Source organism: Notolepis coatsorum, assembly GCF_963971535.1.
Source record: "Notolepis coatsorum genome assembly, chromosome: 8".
Lineage (NCBI taxonomy): Eukaryota > Metazoa > Chordata > Actinopteri > Aulopiformes > Paralepididae > Notolepis > Notolepis coatsorum.
In genome coordinates, this window is record NC_140172.1 from 83347017 (window position 1) to 83369036 (window position 22020).

General features: G+C 43.1%; 1 protein-coding gene across 1 annotated transcript in view; it reads right to left on the minus strand.

Moving 5' to 3' along the window:
* lactb2 (lactamase, beta 2) overlaps positions 1-22020 on the minus strand; it is a 100685-nt gene that overhangs the window by 16738 nt on the left and 61927 nt on the right. Inside the window, exon 5 of the mRNA XM_084319814.1 lies at positions 4525-4676. Coding sequence (XP_084175940.1) covers positions 4525-4676 — 152 coding nt within the window. The remainder of the gene's footprint in view (positions 1-4524; positions 4677-22020) is intronic.

Below are 22020 nucleotides of genomic sequence, written 5' to 3' on the forward strand. Positions count from 1 at the left end.
CAAGCCTGCAGTGAGACCAGGGCGCTGGAAACTTCCTCACCTTTAGCTGTAGCTGTGGTGGTGCTCTCTTCCTTCCTGGGGTTGTCTGTTCTATTTATGTGCAGGAGAGTTGGGTGTTTGAGCTGACAAGAGCGACAAGTCAGGCGATTCCTACACAACTTGCTCATGTGTCCTCTGTTTAGACATGCAAAGCAGATTCCCTTTGTCCTGAGAAATTCAATCTTCTCCGTATGAGGTGTCAGAATCATTTTCTTACAACACTCCATGGCGTGTTCTCCAGTACAAAATAAGCATGGCTTACAAAATGCATTTGAACTGACTTTGCCATCCGACTTTTGCTTCTCCGTTTCCACTGGTGTCACTGATGTAGCAAAACTGCTCCTGCCTTTGCTTCCTGATGACTTGGATTGATGCTGGGGGTTACCCATCTTTGTTTTAAGGCCTTGTACCTTTGGAGTAGACTCTTGAATATTCCCAAATACTGGGTCTAGAATAACTCTCACTTGCCGTTCCACAAAGTCAACCAGGTTTGTGAATCTTGCTCTTTGCAGGGTTCGTTCATAATAGCTGCATGCTACAGATCTCCATGCATCTCTGAGCCTGTAGGGTAACTTAGAAATGACCGTTCTCATGTTGGATGGATTGTCCAGTTCATGCATGTACTCTAGGGCCTGCATAGCATTGCAGCACACACGGAGGAAGAATGAATAGGCCTGTAGTGCTGCCCCATCCTCAGGTTTGATAGCAGCCCAATCCAGTGCCTTCTGTATATAGGCGCTTTTGTGATTTTTATTTTATCACCGAAGTGCAGTTCCAGCAGTCGCCTTGCTTCAGCATATCCTCTTGCAGGATCCATGTGCTGGCAGCTGCGTACCAGCTCTCTTGGTTGGCCAGTGGTATATTGCTCCAGATAATATAATCTGTCCCTACTGATGTCCGTGTTGGACTCGATACCATGTTCAAAAGCACTTATGAACGATTGATATTCCATTAGGTCTCCGCCAAATGTTGTTTTCCCTGGCGGGTAGCAATGACAGCTTTTGTTGGTGCACAAGAAGTTCTGTCATTTGACTCTGCCTGTGCATGACAGTAGCTAATGTGTTCTGGTGACTTTGGTGATCGTGCCCTGATGGTGCACCTGGTTGAATACCTCCCCCTAGTGGACCAACTGGGACATTGGTAATGTGTGATGGCCTGGACAGGTAAGTTGCTGATCCTGGCTGAATGCCTCCCCCTAGTGGTCCAACTGAGAAATGGGCAACATGTGATGGCCTCGACAGATATGGACCTGCCTGTGACAGGGGTTGACTGTATATAGTTTCCATGGAGTGGTCAGGTGGGATCCTTGACCTAGCTCCTAGCTGGGGGGACTGTTGTCTGTCATCGTCAGGCGGGGGGGTGAGCTTCCCGGATCAAAAATGTCCATTGTCAATCGGGGTTGATCCTGCTTGGCTTGCATTTGGTCATGATACTCATTCATGGCATCTGTAGGAGTCTTTGCCTGGGATTCACATGATTTGACCTCAGCCTGGGATTCCTTTATTTTGTCGTATTTATCGAGGACTTTCAGTTTAGCATCAGATTCAGCAAATGCCATTTGCATTTCAAGTTGTTCCTTTTTTGCATGTAGGTCCTTTGTCATCTTTTTCAGTTTATCCTCTTCTTCCTCTAATTTCCACTTTTCCTCCATGGCTGCTGATTTTGCAATGAGAGCAGCTCTCTCCGTTTCTAGTGTTATACGCAGAGTTGAGGTTGTTGATTTAGTGGTCTTCTTAGATGTGCTGCTGATGCTGTCCTCAGGTCGAACTTGATCATGTTCTTTATAACCAGGTTCTATTCTGTTTCGAACATCATTCGTAAATGAATAGAATTGTTGAACCTTTGGTTTATACCAGTCGTATTCATCACCCTCTCTCATCTTCATATAACAGTGCTTGGACAGATTGGTGCATTTTCTCAAATTCATTCATTAAAACATCAAAGGCTTGCAAATGTTCATTCACTTTTTCCACGTCTACGTCATCAAGTCCGTCGAACAGCGCATCCAACTCCCTCTTGCGCCTATTCAATACACCCAGCTTCGCCCTGCGAGAGCCAATCAATTTCACCAGCTCTCTCTCAGCCTCTTGGGCATTTTCCGCTTCAGACATTATTTTTAATTATAGTTGAAATATCACAATAATGTGTGACAGCGTCAGCAATGCAATGTCAACAGTTTCACAGATTCAGAATTCTCGCAAATGTCATCCACAGTCCATGCGTAAAGTCGCTTCGGTGTTTATTATTATGCTTGTGAAACACAATGAAACACAGTCCGTGCGCTATGGTCAAACAAATGTATCCACAGCGGAGAATAACTGAATCAGAGCCACCTCCCTGGTAGCCCTTCCACAATGACGTCGGATCCAAGATTAATTCATTCAAGCTTATAATATCCCCGCGGGATTCCCATGTGTTGCGCAATGCAACGTTACTCACAACCACGTAGTATCTTGTAGAATTAGGCTTGTTGTTGTTGGAATCCTCTTTCTCACTGGGTCCTGGGTGAAGCGAACGTGTCCTTGTTGGAATCCTCTTCTTTCAGGCGAAAGACTTTAATATCAGCATGAGTTTTTGTACTTAGTATAGTGGCTATTTACAAACAATTTTGTATTTCGTATTTGCCACTTCCACTTTGGGGATAGCTTTAGTCTACGCGCACATAATAAAGATTCTGATCCATCCGTTTGGCTGTCACAATGAATCAATCATTTATTTCCAATAAGCAAAACAAACAAAACTCGTATATCTAATACATGCGTGCGTTGTGTGCGTTGCGTGCGGTACAAAAACTGTTTGCTTTCCCGGTCCATGTCTCCCACGCAAGCCGCCACCCCTTATCAAGGTGAACCACACAGGTGAATAGCTCAGGTAGGTCTCTTTAAAAGGGAAAGTACACATAGTTTCAAATCATAAGAATAGTTACAATAAGATAATCAGTGTAAATAATATCATGACTTGTCAATCAAATAAATATTTACTTCTCCACTGTACTATAATTCTATGACCTGTACCATGTCTTCTACTACCTGTACATCACATGCTGCTATGATGCCTGAATATCCCCAAGGGGATCAATAAAGGAATATCTTAACTTATCTGACTCGTTTGTTTTTAAACACTGTAGTTTTCACGTTTCAATGTTTTATTCATAGAACAAATGAGAATGACCTGGAATGACACAAACGTCAAAGTGGTTATGTTCTTGTTCTTCTGATTGGTCGAAGTTTGTTGCTTGTTTGGTCGGTTTGTGTGCTCAATGCTCTTCTGTTCTATGGGTCAGTATCAAGACCCAGAGGTTAACCCTTTCACTGTGACAATACAGAAAGGTTAACCCTTTCACTACCACACTACCAAAGGGTTAACCCTTTCACTGCAACAATACAAAGGGTTAACCCTTTCACTGTGACAATACAGAAGGTTAACCCCTTTCACTGCCACACGACAAAGGGTTAACTCGTTCACTACCACATTACAGAAGGTTAACCCTTTCACTACCACACTACCATAGGGTTAACCCTTTCACTGCGACAATACAGAAAGTTAAGGCTTTCACGGCCACACTACCAAAGGGTTAACCCTTTCGCTGTCACGACAAAGGGTTAACCCTTTCACTGCGACAATACAAAATGTTAAACCTTTCATTGCCACACTACAGAAGGTTAACCCTTTCACTACCACACTACAGAAGGTTAACCCTTTCACTACCACACTACAGACTGTTAACCGTCTGTAGCAGTGGCGTCCTTTCACTAAAAGGCAAGGTATAGCGAGGAGGGGGGGGGGGTGCAATAGTCACTTTTGGTGAGTTGTTTCTATACAATTCAGTTATATGACATTTAGGTATGACACAGGACTACACAAGCATTTTTAGTATAGAAATGTGTCAACAGACTAAAGCAGGGAACCACAATATTTTGCATACGAATTATGCAGAATGTAATATCATAACTGTCTATTACTTTTCTTGCAATTGAGCCAATTTTCCTTAGGTACGGTTTTGAGGTGTGTGTTCAACAGAATGTAGTATCAAAAACACATTCACAAAAAGTATGGGTTACTGAATGCTGAACTGCACTATTATAATCACTAAGCCAGACCTTACCTGTGTCCCTGTATCACTTGTCTCTGCTGCTCATTGATAAAAAAACGTCCCTATGTCCATTTACCTTTTTCTTTGGGCATATTTCAGTTAGTCACAGCAAAAGTCACCTAGTAAAAGTGAGATAATTGACTATATCAAAACATGCTAGGGCTGTACCGAATAGTTCGAAGCTTCGTTCATAATGTTGACATTCGAAATCTAAATCAACATAAAAAATTGTATTTTTTTTTTACATTTTTATTTGCCAAGGTATGGCGAGTGCCATACCTTGCCATACCAAATGGACGCCCCTGGTCTGTAGTGTGGTATGTGGTAGTGAAAGGTTAACCGTCTGTAGTGTGGTAGTGAAAGGGTTAAGAGCAGTGGGGTTCTGTCGATACCTTGTAGACGACCCTGACCAGCTCCATGGAGGAGAAGCTCCGGTCTCCCCCGGCCTCCTGGAGGAGCGAGAGGATCTGCTGTTCCCTCAGGTCCCGGTGACTGATGTACTCTTGGATCTTAGAGGCAGCATTCTGCACCACGGGCCCGTGACCTGTCATCAAACAAGTTTTTATTTATTATTATTATTATTATTATTATTATTATTATTATTATTATTTTATTATTATTATTATTATTATTATTATTATTATTATTATTATTATTATTATTATTATTATTATTATTATTATTATTATTATTATTATTTTCCATCAGCCAAATATATACCGTACTTTTCGGACTATAAGCCGCGGCTTTTTCCCCCATTTTTCGACCCTGCGGCTTATATAACGGTGCGGCTTATATGTGACTCGACGTGACCAAACCCGAAAATGTAAAAATCTAAATATTGCTTTTTTGACTGCATTGAAATGTTATTTATCTGTTCCCTTATTTGCTAAACTTAATACAACTTGTAAATGAGTTAATTCTTGTTATTTGTCCGACAGTATTGTGTCCCAATGCTAATTACATATGGTAATTAAACATTAAAACACCTGCGGCTTATAGTCCAGTGCGGCTTATATATGTACACATCGTTCAATTTAGCTGCTGCGGCTTATAGTCAGGTGCGGCTTATAGTGCGAAAAGTACGGTAGACAGACAGAAATATAGGTAGATAGATAGATACCATAGATAGATAGATGGATTCGACATAAACAATGATATTAGGGGCACAGCTGTCCAGTGTACAGTGAGAAAACACACTCTCCACCAGCTTCTCCATTGCCACCCCCTAGAGCCACCCCCCAGGAGTCACCCCCAAGAGCCACCCCCAGGAGCCACCCCAAGAGCCACTCCCTAGAGCCACCCCCAGGAGCCACCCCTAGAGCACAGAGTAGAATACGTATGGCGGTGGCGTTAACTGGAAACATTTTGAACGTTTTCTCTCGCTGTCTTTTTCATTTGGGGAAAAATACTTTCGAGGGATCACTTACATTTCAAGGCTTAATGTAAATAGCCCTGTGAGGGCATTACACTCACTGAAGAGATGCTCCACATCTACTTGCCTTCTGCACCTGATAGTACAGTTACAGCTAGAGTGACCAAACGTCCCGATTAGTGCGGGACAATCCCGTTCGTTAGCCCTTTGTCCCGCAACAGAAGAAAAATGTCCTGCATTTCAATAAGTGTCCCGTATTTCAATAAACAATTTTAATATATTAATCATTATTGCTTTTGTCCTCTCATTAATCTCCAACCATGCACTAATGCACCGCAAGTAATGTACGTTACATAGCCTAGTCTAACCAGCGCGAGCACATATATTATACATAGCACCTGGCGCAAGCTGTTTATGTTATGCCTAGGCCTACCAGTGCCATTCTATTTCATCGCATCTGATGCGTCTAATCACGGGACGACCAAACTCTTCCCACTCGCCGTGCGCTATTGGACTCCTGAGCTTGGACTAATGAAACGGCAGACGCAATCCACAGCCAGATCACGAGCAGGCTTCGTCAAAATGGTCTGGGCTTAGACCGCATATCCGCATATGTTGCGGATAATGCTAGTGTTAACTATGGAAAAGTGTACAGAAAGCTTCACAACGACCACGACAGCATTGTGAAGGCAAACTGTCTTGCCCACATCATTCCCAACTGCGTGCATCATGCAGGCAACAGGCTGAATGTCGCCATTGAGGTAACTGAAGAGTGAAATTCAAGTCAAAGCAAATTTCTCTCTATCATGTCAAGATTTTTATAAATATGCTCTTGGTCAGAAGGCTCTAATTGAAGGGCGGTTAGGTGGCCGAGCGGAGATTGCGTTCGTCACCAGCCCCGGAGCTGTGAGCTCGATTCGCCTGTTCGAATCCAGCTCACAGCTCCGGGGTTGTCACCAGCTTGGCTGGCCGTCTGCACTGATACAATTGGCTGTATCAGAGGGTGGGAGAAGCTGGCGGGGTGGGTCCGGGTCGTTGTAAACAGCGACTCCTACAGTTCGGTCGGGGCGCCTGCTAAGCGCGGATTGGACGTGAGGGGGATAGTGTGGTCCTCCCACACGCTACGCCCTCTCAATGAGAATCCGCGCTGCCAGGTGAAAAGAAGCGGTGATTGGCTGGACGTGTGTCGGAGGAAGCACGTGGTAGCCTCCACTCTCCCAGATGATCCGACTGTGGGGGGTAAGTGCGCAGCGATCAGGAAGGGACTGGGAATTGGCATACGACTAACATTGGGATGGGAGAAAATCGGAGGAAAATGGAGGAAAAAAAAAAAAAAAAAAAAAAAAGGCTCTAATTGAAGCTGCACGGCCCGGGCCAGTAATAATATAGGATTCCTCAAGCAACTACCTGTATGTGCACTATGGTGCTCTCCATGGTGCTGAAACCTTCGGAGGCACAACGCGAAGGCACATTTCTAGTTACATTTAGCCTACTGTTCCCCATAGACAATATCCATATGACTCGGAACCTCTAGGAGTCATTACTGTCTCTGTCGGTAGGTTATCTAACAGCATGTTGGATTGCATGGTATGGTCTTCTACATAATTATGAGTATAATAAGAAATTAAGACGCACCAATATTGTGTTTTTAATACATTAAATGCTTATATTTTGATAAAAAATTATGAACACATTATGTAAACATGATTCTTGCATACATATCAGAGCATGTGAGAAATCCGCTCTTCGCTCTGGACGGCTTAGTTCCGCTCTCATTCGCTCATGTTGCCCCCCCCCCCCCCCCCCCAAGCCGCTCAGCGCTCAACTTCATTTGCGCATCAAGCGCTCCGGCGCTCCAGCCCGCTCAGCAGAAAAAAAAATTTAAAATTTGGAGAATGATGTAAATTAGCTTGATTTGACCAAACTACAACAGTCTGCACCCCCTGGGCCCCTTAACAATTGTTTGTATTGAGCCGTATTGTATTGTACCCATTCTGCAATCGGTTATAACGTTTTCAACCATTCTACTAGCTTTACTATGCTAATGTTCGCTAGCCTAGCCGCAATGCTAAGTGTTTATACTGGCAGATCCCATTCACATTAGCATGTAAGCTAACAACATCAGCGCTCTTTTTGTGAGACTAAACTCTCCGCTCTTGGTGGTACATTGTGTTGATGTTGGTTTCGTTTTACATCAATAAATGAGGCAGAACACAGTGAATGTATCCTTTTTTTTATTGCACTTTGTTTGTTTCTTGCTGAAAATAAATGATGCTAAATACTTCCCGAGGTGATTTAAAGATGGCAGATTTATGTTTTGACTTAGCAGGATGTGTAGTGACTAGTGACGCGTTCACCCTTCTGATTGGTTGAAAATGGCCTTCATGTTTGAACTACATCGCCACCTATTGCTTTGGCATTGTACTACATGTATATTACATCAGTTTAAACCACAGACAAGTGAACTCAGTGGTAAAGGCATGTTTTTTCCAACTACGCACCATTGCCAAACTCAAAGCCCTTCTCTCCCCTGCAGACCTTCAGAGAGTCATCCATGCTTTCATTTCATCTAGATTAGACTACTGCAACTCCCTCTATATAGGCATTAACCAGTCTTCCCTGTCCCGCTTACAACTGGTACAAAACGCTGCTGCCAGACTGTTGACCGGAACCCGCAAGAGAGACCACATCACCCCTGTCCTTGCCTCCCTTCATTGGCTCCCAGTACGCTACAGGACAGATTTTAAGGTTCTCCTATTTGTTTTTAAAGCCCTTAATGGTCACCCCCCCTCCTATATCTCAGACCTCCTATCCCCCTATTCCAACACCAGGTCCTTCAGGTCAGCCGATCAGAGGCTCCTGACAGTCCGGAGGTCTAACCTCAAGCTCAAGGGGGGCCGTGCCTTTGCTATCGCAGCCCCTGAACTGTGGAACAGCATTCCCACCTCCATTAGGCTCGCCCCCTCGATAGATGCCTTCAAATCGAGGCTCAAAACCCACTTCTACCTACTAGCCTTTCCCGTTCACTGACTCATGCCCTGTTTTCCTGTGTTTCATGCGTTTGCCTGTGTGCCCTCCCATAAAACGGAGTGTGATTGTTGTCAATATGTATCTACCCTCTGTACAGCACTTTGGTTGACACGCGTCATGTGAAATGTGCTATATAAATAAATCTGATTGATTGATTGATTGACTGTGTGATCGTGTGCGGCTCGGAGAGGAGTCACTCTGACCCATTTTAAAGCCCACTCCGCGCTCACTTCAAAATCCACCCGCTCCGCTCGCGCTCCGCTCACATGCTCTGATACATATTCATTACTGTCCCGCAATTTCAACAAATGTCCCGCAAAATCGACAAGCTGTCCTGCATTTGCATCATACGGATTTGGTCACCCTAATTACAGCCATTAGGAATGGTTATCATTCGACCGTGGTGCCGACTGGTTGATTTAGAGGTTGGTTGCTGTTCTGTTATATGCCACCAGGAGGCGCAAAGTCTCGAAATGTTCTGAAAGCCCGCTTTGTGTGCAACTCGTGAAACATTAATAAACAGATCGATTTGTTTGTGTTATTATGAGTTGCTTTGGAATGCATTTTCTTATTGAAATGGGATGGTACAGATAGTTTTAAGTGATGAGTAACAATGACGGCGATTTTCTTTGGAATGCTGAAATGTATGTATCCCAAATGAACGTTCGACAGCCCGTCTGCAATCTGTCTGCGTCGCTCTGTTATTGTCCCTCAACCAATACATTGGTTGAATGCCATATTTTGTTGTATTTATTACAGTATTATTATAATTATTTAATTCAGAATATGTCTGTAGAATCAACATTATTACACTGTACACATGAGGCGTTAAGAACACTGTCAGAGTTGTAAATTCAAGCTCCAACTACAAGGATTATTTTTCTTTATCAAGACATTAATGTTATTATGAGTTGCTTTGGAATGCATTTTTGAATTGTACTGCTTTGTCGCAAAGCCTGACAGAACTGATACTGATGTGCAGCGTTGATAGATAGCTGCTGCTTCAACCTGACAGAACTGATCCTGATGTGCAGCGTTGATGATAGCTGCTGCTTCAACCTGACAGAACTGATCCCGATGTGCAGCGTTGATGATAGCTGCTGCTTCAACCTGACAGAACTGATCCCGATGTGCAGCGTTGATGATAGCTGCTGCTTCAACCTGACAGAACTGATCCCGATGTGCAGCGTTGATGGAGAGCTGCAGCTTCAACCGCCTTGAGACCTTTGCCCCAGACGGATATTTTTGGAGTTCCACAAAATATTGGACAGTTAAACACTCCTAGTTCTGTCACAATAGCGTGTACCACACTGCTAGAAAGGCGTAGAATTTTTCTGAGATGGAAATCTCCTGCTCCTAATAAAATATCTATGTGGTTTACGGATATTATGCTCTTTTTAAAGTTGGAAAATATTAAGTTTACGCTTAGAGGATCTACAAAAAAGTGTATCCAATACGGGCAGCCGTTTATTACTTACTTTGAAAACACTTCCCACTAATTAAAACCTTTACAGTCAAATGCTCATGTCCATGTAAGACTGTGAGATTATCAATGTAGCTCTAGGGTTAGCCTAATGATCCATTGAGACTATTGTACGCCCTGAGTAGCTGAAAATAGAATCTGCATCTGACAACCCTGACAGCTGCACACACCGACCATAGCCTACTATGTTTACTTGTGAGTGACTCCCTCAAACACTATTTTTATTGTTATTTTTATTTTCTAAATATATTTTATATTATTCTTTAACTTTTGACTGATGTATACAGATACGACTGCATATGATATGTGTTGTACTTTGTGTTATGATTCATGTACCTAGCTCTGATGATGGCAGTAATGGGGGGGTCAGTTACATTTGACTTTGTCTTCTTTTTCTCTCTGATGTAGGGGCTGAATGCTTATGCTCCAAGCATACTTACAGACATGTTTTAGGGGGGGCGGGAGGGTGGGAGGGAGAAACCATTTAAAATTTGATTCACTGTATATTGTATTTGCAACTTGTATATTTGAATAATAATATATACTGTATATAAAAAATAATAATAAACACTAGGTCATGGATTACAATGAGGACAACAATGTAATTACAGCAAGCTCGGATCACTCCTCTAGTTGTCCCAATGTTCCCACTATCCAAACTTGCTATGCATGCGTGCCTACCTAGCTGTCAACCACCGGCAACAAAACACCTGTGACACCGGTCAGTCTGTATTGGCCTTTAGTGCCATGTTCTAGCCATTGACCTACAGGGGAATATAACTAGGGATGTCCCGATCCGATCACGTGATTTTCCGAAGATCGGGATAAAAAAAAAAAAAAAAAAAAAAAAAAAAAATGCAATTTTCTTTTTTCTTTTTTTATTCAACAAACATGACCATGTTCACATCTTAAACTCATACTGAGGCCTTAGTTTTGGTTTTAAATTGCATATCATCATTCATTTATTTATTGTCACAGAGCATTAGAATTTTGCCAAAACAAACCAATAGTATCCAGCTGCAGAACGGCAGACCAGCCACGATCTCGGACCACTTTTTTTTTTAATTTTTAATTTTTTTATCCCAATTTCTCACATTACATTCACCCTGAATGTTGACGTTATCCAGGTGAAAAGTTAACTTCATTAAAGCGAGGCATTGCAATCCTTGACATAAATCATTTGATGTATAATTAATACTATTGGTTTGTTTTGGCAAAATTCTTCTGCTCTGTGTGACAATAAATAAATGAATGATATGCAATTTAAAACCAAAACTAAGGCCTCAGTATGAGTTTAAGACGTGAACATGGTCATGTTTGTTGAATAAAAAATAAAAAAATAAAAAAATAAAAAAAAGCATGAAAAAAATAATAATAATTGATCGGATCGGGAAAGATCGGTATCGGTAGATACTCAAAATCACATGATCGGGATCGGATCGGGAGCAAAAAAACGTGATCGGGACATCCCTAAATATAACCCATAACCCTGGCAGTCTTAGTGCCATGGAGCCCCTAACTCTGGCAGTGTAGTGTGATGCTCTACCCATTGAGCAGAGTGACTCTAGAGGTATTAGATATCCAGTGAGATAAGAGCTAAGGGATCCTGGAGATAGGATGAATAGAATAGAATAGAAATACTTTAATCATCCCGAGGGAAATTTGTCACTACAAATCGCTCACAGTAAACATTTAGGTAGACCAGTGGTTCTCAAACTTTTTACACCAAGTACCACCTGAGAACGTAGCTGGCTCTCCAAGTACCACCATATGGCCGACGTTAAAATACAGTCTATTCAGCTATGCACAGTTCACACAGGAGGCAAATGTATTCCTAATACCATTATTTATTGTTAACTTTTGTCAGACACAGCCACAATGTACAAAGGGGTAGCACTAGAACTAGCAAACTCTTCCACACAACTCATACAATGCAAGGGGCATTGAGAACATAATAACTAACATTCTCACATAGCAAGTGAGAAAATTAAGAACAACTTTATTTCAGCAAATGTAGGTACTTAATTCTCTCTCACACACAGCAAGCAATTGTCCACACACACACACACACACACACACACACACACACACACACACACACACACACACACACACACACACACACACACACACACACACACACACACACACACACACACACACACACACACACACACACACACACACACACACACACACACACACACACACACACACACACACACGGGTTTATGCTACATCGTGGGGACCAATGACTGTATACAGCCTGATGGGATCCAGCCTTTCTAAAGGGTCTAGAGACATGATTTTAACTGCTAAAATCATTATATTTTTTTGTTAACACAAAAACCACTTGACATTTTCAACTCTCCAAAAAAAAAAATCTGATATCTACGGGTTTATACTACCTCATGGGGACCACATGACTGTATACAGCCTGATGGGATCCAGCCTTTCTAAAGGGTCTAGAGACATGATTTTAACTGCTAAAATCATTTGAATTTTTTGTTAACACAAAAACCACTTGACATTTTCCCAACTCTTAAAAAAAAAGAAACCTGAAATCCCTCCCCCCATGGGGACCGGTCCCCATGGGGGGGAGGGATTTCAGGTTTCTTTTTTTTGTGTGTTAACAAACAAATATAATGATTTTAGCAGTTAAAATCATGTCTCTAGACCCTTTAGAAAGGCTGGATCCCATCAGGCTGTATACAGGTTATAGTCAAGTCAAGTCATTTATTTATAGAGCACATTTAAAAGCTTGAGAACCAACCAAAGTGCTGTACAGTACAGTCAAAGCATAAAATCAATGTCCTATAAAATACACAAATATAAAAAGGCACAACAGGACAGGACAGTACAAAAGGACAAGCGGATAGGGGAGCACAAAGTACAGTATAGCACACCGGGGACAGAGGAGCACAAGAAGAGATACAAGAGGGAGGGGGCAGGATAAAATTGCATGGGAGTGTGTGGGTTAGGGTATCCGAGAATCAGGATTAATCGAAGGCTAGGGAATAAAAGTGGGTTTTTAAACGGGCCTTAAATGTCTCCAGCGTAGGGGCAGATCGAATCTCCAGGGGAAGCTGGTTCCATAGTTTGGGGGCTACGGCCTTGAAGGAGAGATCGCCTCTCTTTTTTAGTCTGGTGCTCGGGGGGCAGCCGAGCCTGGTTGGAGGATCTTAGTGACCTGGGTGCTACGTAGGGGGTGATGAGCTCGGTGATGTATAGGGGTGCTGCACCCGATAGTGCCTTGAAGGTGAGGAGGAGGATTTTGAAATCTATTCTAAGTGGGACTGGGAGCCAGTGTAGGGAGGCTAGGAGTGGTGTGATGTGCTCTCTCTTTCTGGTGCCGGTAAGGAACCTAGCTGCAGAGTGCTGGACCATTTTGAGGCGGGACATGGCTGCCTGACTGATGCCGGTGTAGAGGGCATTGCAGTAGTCAAGGCGTGATGTGATGAATGCATTGACTACTGTTTCCAGGTTGACGGGTGAAAGGTTGTTTTTATTTTACTGATGTTGCGGAGTTGGAAGAAGCATGACTTGACTACGGCTTGCATTTACCTGCCGGTCGAATTTGAGCTCTGGGTCAAAGATTACACCCAGGCTCTTGACGTGGGGTTTGAGGTGGGTGGAGAGTTGTCCTAGGCTGTTGGAGAGTGTTTGGGTGGAAAAGGGGGGGCCAAACAAAATGATCTCTGTTATGTTTATTGGCATACTATCAACACCACTGTTAGGCACTGCACATAACATACAATCAATTCAAAACAACACACTACCTTCCATTGTTTGGGGCTCGTTACAGTTTTTTACGACTGCTTTGACGCATTTTGCACATCAGAGTTTCAATGTGCAAAACTCAAAATGCTAATTGCTAAACTGACTTTAAAAATGCATACTCTAAGATACTAAATGCTATGCTTACATATCAAGTGCAAAAACTGTTAATACAAAGTGCAAAACTCTAAATCATATGCTCCAGTCTCAGAATACAGCCACCTAATACTACATCAATGTTCAATTGCTTATTGCTACACAGGCAGATCACTAAATCAATTCCAACAGGTGTTTGTACTAATGTCTCATTACCTTCAACAGCCTTGCCCAGGTGAGTAGCATTGCAATACAATTGATAATATCTTCACCACTACATAAAAAGCTGCTTATAAACCTGAAGAAAGGAGCAACATGGAGCAAGTTGGTGCAGCTGAGGGTGCACAACGAAGGACAGGGTCATGGACGGGGTCGTGGCCAAGGAGGCAGAAGAACATCTGTCTCAAATGAAATTATAACCACAATTGTTGACCATGTAATACAGTAAACTGAGGTCTTACTAGTGTCTCATAAAGACAAACAAGTGGTTGAGCAGATATTGAGTGCAGAACTAGAGATGGTTAGTGACTGGCTAGGCTACAACAAGCTGTCCCTCCATGTGGGGAAGACTGAGTCCATCCTATTCGGGTCAAAGGTCAGGCTCAGAAAATCACCAGGTTTTAACATTAGAATAGGAGATACTGTTCTCACCGACAAAACATCTGTGAAATATCTTGGTTGTGCCAGTCAGATACAGGAGTTGTATGGGGAAGGAGTCATTTTTGTATTCTGCAGCTGTCTGCCCAGTGACCTGCAAATCGTAGTCAATGCTGTTAGATTCAAGTCCAGCCTGAATACATGGCTCAAAAGGGACTATATGGTAAATGGTAAATGGTATATGTGATGTGCAGTGGCGGCTGCTGACCAAATTGTTTGGTGAAGCAAACATTTTATTTTTAAAACATCCCACAATGTGTGTGTCATTGGTGGCTGGTGCGTTAAAAAATTGTGGAGGACGGGAGAGATTAAAAGTAATAAAGAAGTCCGAAATTCAAGCTTTCTTTAACTACAAGGCATTTATTCATCATATATTTTTTTTTTATAATATCAAACAGAAGACTGACTACACCGAATACAGAAGCCATGTTCGCTGGATTTTGGGGAAAAACAATATCTTTGACCTGTATTGGTCCCCTTGATACAACATTGTTGGGTATGGCCTACTTGGCCATAGTGCAGGGTCTTGTGAGGTCAAACCTTTAGTGGTGATGGTGATACTGCTGCTTGCAGAGGTGGGTGACACGTCATCTTCATGATGGGCAGGTGTTATGGTCTCACTGAAGGTAACGGACAGGGTTCCTGCAAGTTTCAACAGGTTACATTTAAGAATTTTTAAGACCTTTTTAAGACCCCTTTCAATGGAATCTAATAAATATCTAAAGAACTATTAAGGAAAATGACTAAGAAGTAATTCCATATGTATTGGCCTGATAGGCTGTTACTCTGCAGCCCGGACGGGTGAATACTTTCAACAACAAATGTTTGTTTCCGCGTGCGAGTTTTGCGCTCTGATTGGCCAGGTCATGTGACATGTGCGCCAATCGTGGGACAGCAAGTTCTGCGCCTATTTCCGGGTCTAACAGCCTGCAAACTACCTGGCGTTCTATCGCCATGCTCTAAGACAAACTCTAACCTTAACCAACTTCGAAAGAGTGGCTAAGCTTAACCGTCGAAAGAAGGGCAGGTGTTCTATCGCCATGCTCTAAGACAAACTCTAACCTTAACCAACTCCGAAAGAGCACCTGAGCTTAACCAGTGTAGACACTTACGGTCCCACGATTGGGCGTACATGTCACATGACCAGAAATGACCTGGCCAATCAGAGACGCGGAAACAAACATTTGTTGTCTAAAGTATTCAGGCAGCCCCGACATTTCCCCCCCAAACACATTTAAACATGATAGAGAGAAGTTATCGCAACATAGAAGTCATTTCCTAATCAATACCATTTAAGACTGACTTTTTAAGGCCCAAAATTGTGATTATTAAATGTAAAACTTTAAGAACAGTTATGAGACTTCCGGTATGAGAGCAGACGGGTAAACACACGTGCGAAAGAGCTCCTGGTCAAATGAGTGAAAAAACGGATAAAAAAAGACCCGAAAAGTAATTAAAAAGGAAAATGCTCACGAGAAGTAAGGAAGAGACAACGATTGTGAAGGAAATAGAAATGGAGAACATACGAGAAGGAGAGAATCCGAAGAAACAGAATCCCCGGAGCGAAGCCGAGAAAAGCCAGACGAAAGAAGGGGGAGGTACCGCTGAGGCAGACACGGGAATGCCAGGATGGGCCGTGGTCATGCAGGCCGGGATACTGGAGAACATAACAGCGGCGATAAAACTGAACACGGACACGATAAGGAATGATATTGGGAAGCTACGGGAGGAATTGAGGAAGGAACAGGAGGACTTCAGAGGTGAAATGAATACAGAAATCAAAAGGGTGGAGGAGAAGATGGCGGAACAGAACAGAAACGTGACCGAGTTACAGACTAGGACTGCTCACGCGGAGGAATGGAACACGGAGATACACGAGGTATTAACATGTGTGATTCAGAAACAAGAACAGATGGAGACAAAGATGTCGGACATGGAGGGGAGGTCTCGGAGAAATAACATCAGAATATGGGGACTGAAAGAAGGAGTCGAAGGGGAATCGGTGACCCTATATGTGGAAAAACGTATCAAAGAACAAATGAAGGAAACGGGACTGGAAAAAATGGAGATACAGAGGGCCCACAGGGCGTTGGCTCCGAGACCACAACCGGACAGACCTCCGAGGGCGGCGATTATTAACTTTCTGAGATTCGAGGTTAAGGAATTGGTACTCAGAACCGCGTGGACCAAGAAGATTGAAATCGAAGGGAAAAGACTATCATTTGATCACAACTACTCGACAGCGGTAGTGATAACACGCAGGTCCTACGCGGGACTGAAGAAAACCCTGAAAGAAAACGGAATGAGATTCCAGTCACCCATGACCTCGCTAAGGATTCACTGGGAGGAAGGGACGGTGACGTACGCGACGGCACGAGAAGCGGAGCGAGAGATGAGACGGCGAGGGATGAGGATGTCGGAGGACGGAGAAGGAAGGAGGCGGGAGGAACAGACGCGGAGCCTGCACCAGAGATTGGAGGGAGCACGCAGGTGGATCAGAGCCGGAGACCGAAACAGGAGGGAGGAGAGAGGAGGAGGCGGAGGTGAAACGTGACGGAGCGAGGACTGAGACGGATGAGGAGGCCAGACGGAGAGGAGGCGGGAGGAGGCGAACGGATGAGTACACACACAAGAGATTGAAAAAACTATTCAAATAGAGACAAAGTATAGAAACTGAAATAACATATACATAAACACACATTCCCAGGTAGAGGCAGGATATAGAAATGAACGTAACGTATACATGGACACATAATACACAAGCTGATGGAGGAAATAAATGGAAATATAACTAGGTTTGATAGGCGAGACACAGAACATACTGAAACAGATATATAGACACATGCTGTGAGTAACACAGTTGGGAGGGATTAAGGGGATAAATGGACATCACATAGAAAATAGAGGAGAGGAAAAGAAAATAATAAGGGGTACACGGGAGGCACCGCACACGGATATGGGAGGAAGGAGGGACAATGAAACATATGAGTCACATTGAGAGGGACCAAGAAAAGAGGGTCTTTGATCAAAAGGAAGGACAGAGCGCTTTTTGACCAGGAGCTCGAAAGCAAAAAAAAAACAGTAAGAAAGCTGGACAAATATGACGAGCGATTGGGGGCAAGGGTTTCAAACCCCCAAGCCGTCAGGAGGGGGCCCCTCGTTAGGAGGGCAATTACCCCTCACCCACCAGCAGGGGACAGGGGGGGACACAGGGACTCCCCGAACGCCTTGGGAGCACTTTATGTAAAGTTTATGTTTTTTATTTATGTTAATCACTATATGTATTCGGTGAAGAGAGCGGAGGCTCCAACCGGAGGGGGGAATGAGTGTGACATGGGGGGGACAGGCGAAAGAAGAAGAAAGATGACAAGGGTTAAAGGTATAAAAATGATGTCGTTAAACGTTAATGGAATGAATAATGCGATAAAAAGGGGCAAAGTGATGTTGAAATGTAAAAAAAGTGAGATGGAAGTGATTTTTCTGCAGGAGACACATTTGGTAGCACAGGGTCATGAGAAACTGAAGAGATTCGGATATGAAAATGCATACTATAGTTCCTTTGAACAAAACCCGAGGAGAGGAGTAATCACGTTAATCAAAAACACAGTCAAATTTGAATTGATCAAGGAAGTAAGAGACAAGGAGGGAAGGTTTGTTCTGGTGAAGGGGAAAATGGAGGGCCAAATGGTTACGTTAGTAAATGTTTATGCACCCCCAGAGAGTGAGAGGGATTTATATGAGACCATTTTTGACATGATAGTGTTGGAACTAGAAGGGATATTGATATGTACGGAAGATTTTAACGTAGTACTGAATCACGACCTAGACACCACGAGTACTAGAAAAGGACGGGCGCCCATCAGTAGATATATGAATATTCAGATGACGGAAATGGGAATTACAGACGTTTGGAGGGAGATGCACGCCATGGACAGGGAATACACACATTACTCACACCCACACGTGACATATGCGAGAATAGACTACTTTTTGATGACGACAGGGGACAGTTACAGGGCACGGGAGAGCAGTATAGGAGTAGCGGACATATCGGATCACAGTGCCATATATCTGACAGTAGATCTAGAAGGGAGACGGAGGAACACGATTTGGAGACTAAATGTAGGAATATTAAATAACAAAGGGGTGGTGAGTCAGATCAAGGAGGAGATAGCCAGATATAAGGAAGAAAATGACAACGGGGCGGTAGACCCGAACATTCTATGGGACACACTGAAGGTAGTGATAAGGGGGAAATTGATGGAAAAAACAGCAATGCTGAAGAAGGCCAGAACGGAGACATATCACAATCTGATAGGGAAGCTAAAGAAGCTAGAGGGGAGACACCAGATATCAAAAGAACAGGAAACGCTCGGAGAAATCAAAGAAGTAAAGGCCAGGATAAATAGGGAATTATTGACGGAAATAGAAAAGAAAGCGAGGTTCATGAAACAAACGTACTATGAAGGGGGACCAAAAGCGACCAGACTGTTGGCTAGGAGAATTAGAACGCAACAGAAGTTGAACACGATACACACAATAAGGGATACAAAGACTAATGAAATATTGAGGGACCCAGCTGAAATAGAGAGGACATTTAGAGAATACTATGAGAAATTATACACACAGCCAAAAGCAGCGGGAGAAGAGGAAATAGAAACATATCTGGAGAAGCTAGAGTTACCATCGATAGGGAAAGAACAGAATGAAGAATTAAATAAAATAATTACGGAACAAGAACTGGAAGATGCAATTAGTAGAGCTAAAAACAACAAGTCTCCGGGGAGCGACGGATTCCCATCGGAATTCTACAAGACATTTAGAACTGAATTAGCACCCATGTTAGGGGCGGCGTTCAGACACACGATGGAAGAGGGAAAAATGCCCCCCTCGTGGAAGGAAGCCATAATCACCACGATACCGAAGGAAGGGAAGGATAGGGAATTATGTAGTAGTTTCAGACCTGTGTCCATACTCAACGTAGATTACAAGATGTATACATCGATAATATCAAAAAGATTTGAGATGTTTATGCCAGACATTATAGATGAAGATCAAACTGGATTTATTAAAGGGAGACAGACACAGGACAACGTGAGAAAGACATTACACATAGTAGAGGAGATACAAAAACAAGGGGGTAGCGCGGTACTGATTAGCCTAGATGCAGAAAAAGCGTTCGACAGTGTGAGCTGGACATTTTTATATAAAACATTGATGAGGTTCGGACTGAACGAGAGGGCGATGAAGATGATCAAGGCACTATATCAAGAACCGACAGCGAGGGTTAAGGTGAATGGCAGCTTGACGGATAGAATCAGATTAGAGAGGGCTACCAGACAGGGATGTTGTCTCTCACCGACGCTCTTCGCCGTTTTCATAGAACCACTGGCACAACTGATCAGACAGACCGAGGACATCAAGGGAGTAAGGATAAAGGGAACGGAATATAAACTAGGCCTATTTGCAGACGACGTGATAGTATACATGAGGCAACCAGAAAAGAGCTTCCCGGCACTGATGGATCTACTGAAGGAATATGGCCACTACTCAGGATACAAACTAAACGTGACAAAGACACAGACCTTAGCATGGAACTATTCTCCAACGACGGAAATTAGAGAACAGTACGGGATAAGATGGGACATGGACAAGATTAAATACTTAGGGGTGAACATCACGAGAGGAGTGGAGAAACTGTTTGAGGCGAATTATACACAGATAAATCAGAACATAAAGAGAGACCTAGAGAGATGGACAGTAATGCCCTTGGACTTCAATTCAAGAATAGAGGTCATTAAAATGAACATACTATCAAGGTTACTGTACCTATTCCAGTCATTACCCATACAAATACCACAGAATCAATTCAGGGAGTGGGACAGACTGATATCGAGGTTCATATGGGCGGGGAGAAGACCACGGGTCAGATATAAAACACTACAACTACCAAAGGAAGAGGGAGGGATGGCAGTACCCAGCCTACAAGATTATTACTATGCAGCACAACTGAGAGCAGTGACGTGCTGGTGTAACGACGGCAAGATGGAAAGACATGGAAAAAGAAGGGGAGGGATACAAGGTACAAGCTCTGGTGGGGGATAGGGAACTATTTAAAGAAAAAGAGGGACTATTAGATCCAATCACCAAATACACCTTGACCATATGGAACAGAGTAGTAAAAACACACAAATTGGAGAAGCAGTCAGGGGTCCTGAGATGGGTAGCACATGACAAGAGATTCAAACCAGGGAGGTTAGACCACGGATTCAGAAGGTGGGAGAGGGGGGGGGCAACAGCAATATGCAAAATGATAGAGAAGGGAGAAATGCAGACACTACAAAAATTAAAGGAGAAATTTGGACTAGAAAACAGGGACCACTTCAGATATCTACAGGTTAGAGACTACTACAACAAAGAAATAAGGGGGGCCAAAGACGAGGAACAGAATGGAATAATAAAGATGATAGTATGGGCATACGAAGGGGGACAAGGAAGAGTAATATCAGCAATATACCGGGCTATAATGACCAGCAAGGGACACACGACCGATTACATAAGGGAGAAATGGGAGAGAGAGCTAGAGATAGAAATAACAGGGAAGGAATGGGGGAACATATGCGAGGTACAACACTCAACAACAGGATCGAGAATATGGAAAGAATTTGGATGGAAAAACATAATCAGATTCTTTATAACCCCAGAGCTGAAGGGAAAATATGCACCAACACAAAAAGCATGCTGGAGGATGTGTGGGAAGGAGGGGGCAAATCACACGCACATATTCTGGGGATGTCAGAAGCTGAAGGGGTATTGGGAGGAGATAGGGGAAGCAATGATCAGAATATTAGGATACGGGATACCACAAACAGGACTGGTGCTTTACTTAGGAGACCTGACACACGAGGGAATACAAGGGGGGGACAAATATTTAATAAAGATAATGTTGATAGCGGCCAGAAAAGCAATAACGAGACTGTGGTATAAGGAAGACCCACCGACAATAGCAAAATGGGTAGGAATAGTGGAAGAAATACAGGATATGGAAAGGATAACACACATGCTGAGGTTACAGGAAGAGAAATTTGGGGAAAGATGGGGAAAGTGGGAGGATTATAAAAGGAACGAGAACGACATCACAGAGGAAGAACCAAATGCAACACAAGAGAGCGAAGGGTAAAGGAGGAAAGATGTTCAAGCAGGGTCTATGAACCCATGTCACACACCTGTACTTTAGTTAATATTATCTATTTTGTTTTTGGGATATTACAAGTGCTGAAGGCTTTTATACCTTATTATTTATGTCTGTTTAACGGTGTGATATTAAATATTCAGGGATGATGTGGTTTGTGTATGGGTGAAACAAAAGGCAAAGTGAAAGTTAATAAACAAGAGAAAAAAAAAGAAAGGACGAAGGAGAAGGGAAGTAAGAAACTCAAGGAGGGTCTCTGGACCCAGATCACACATACA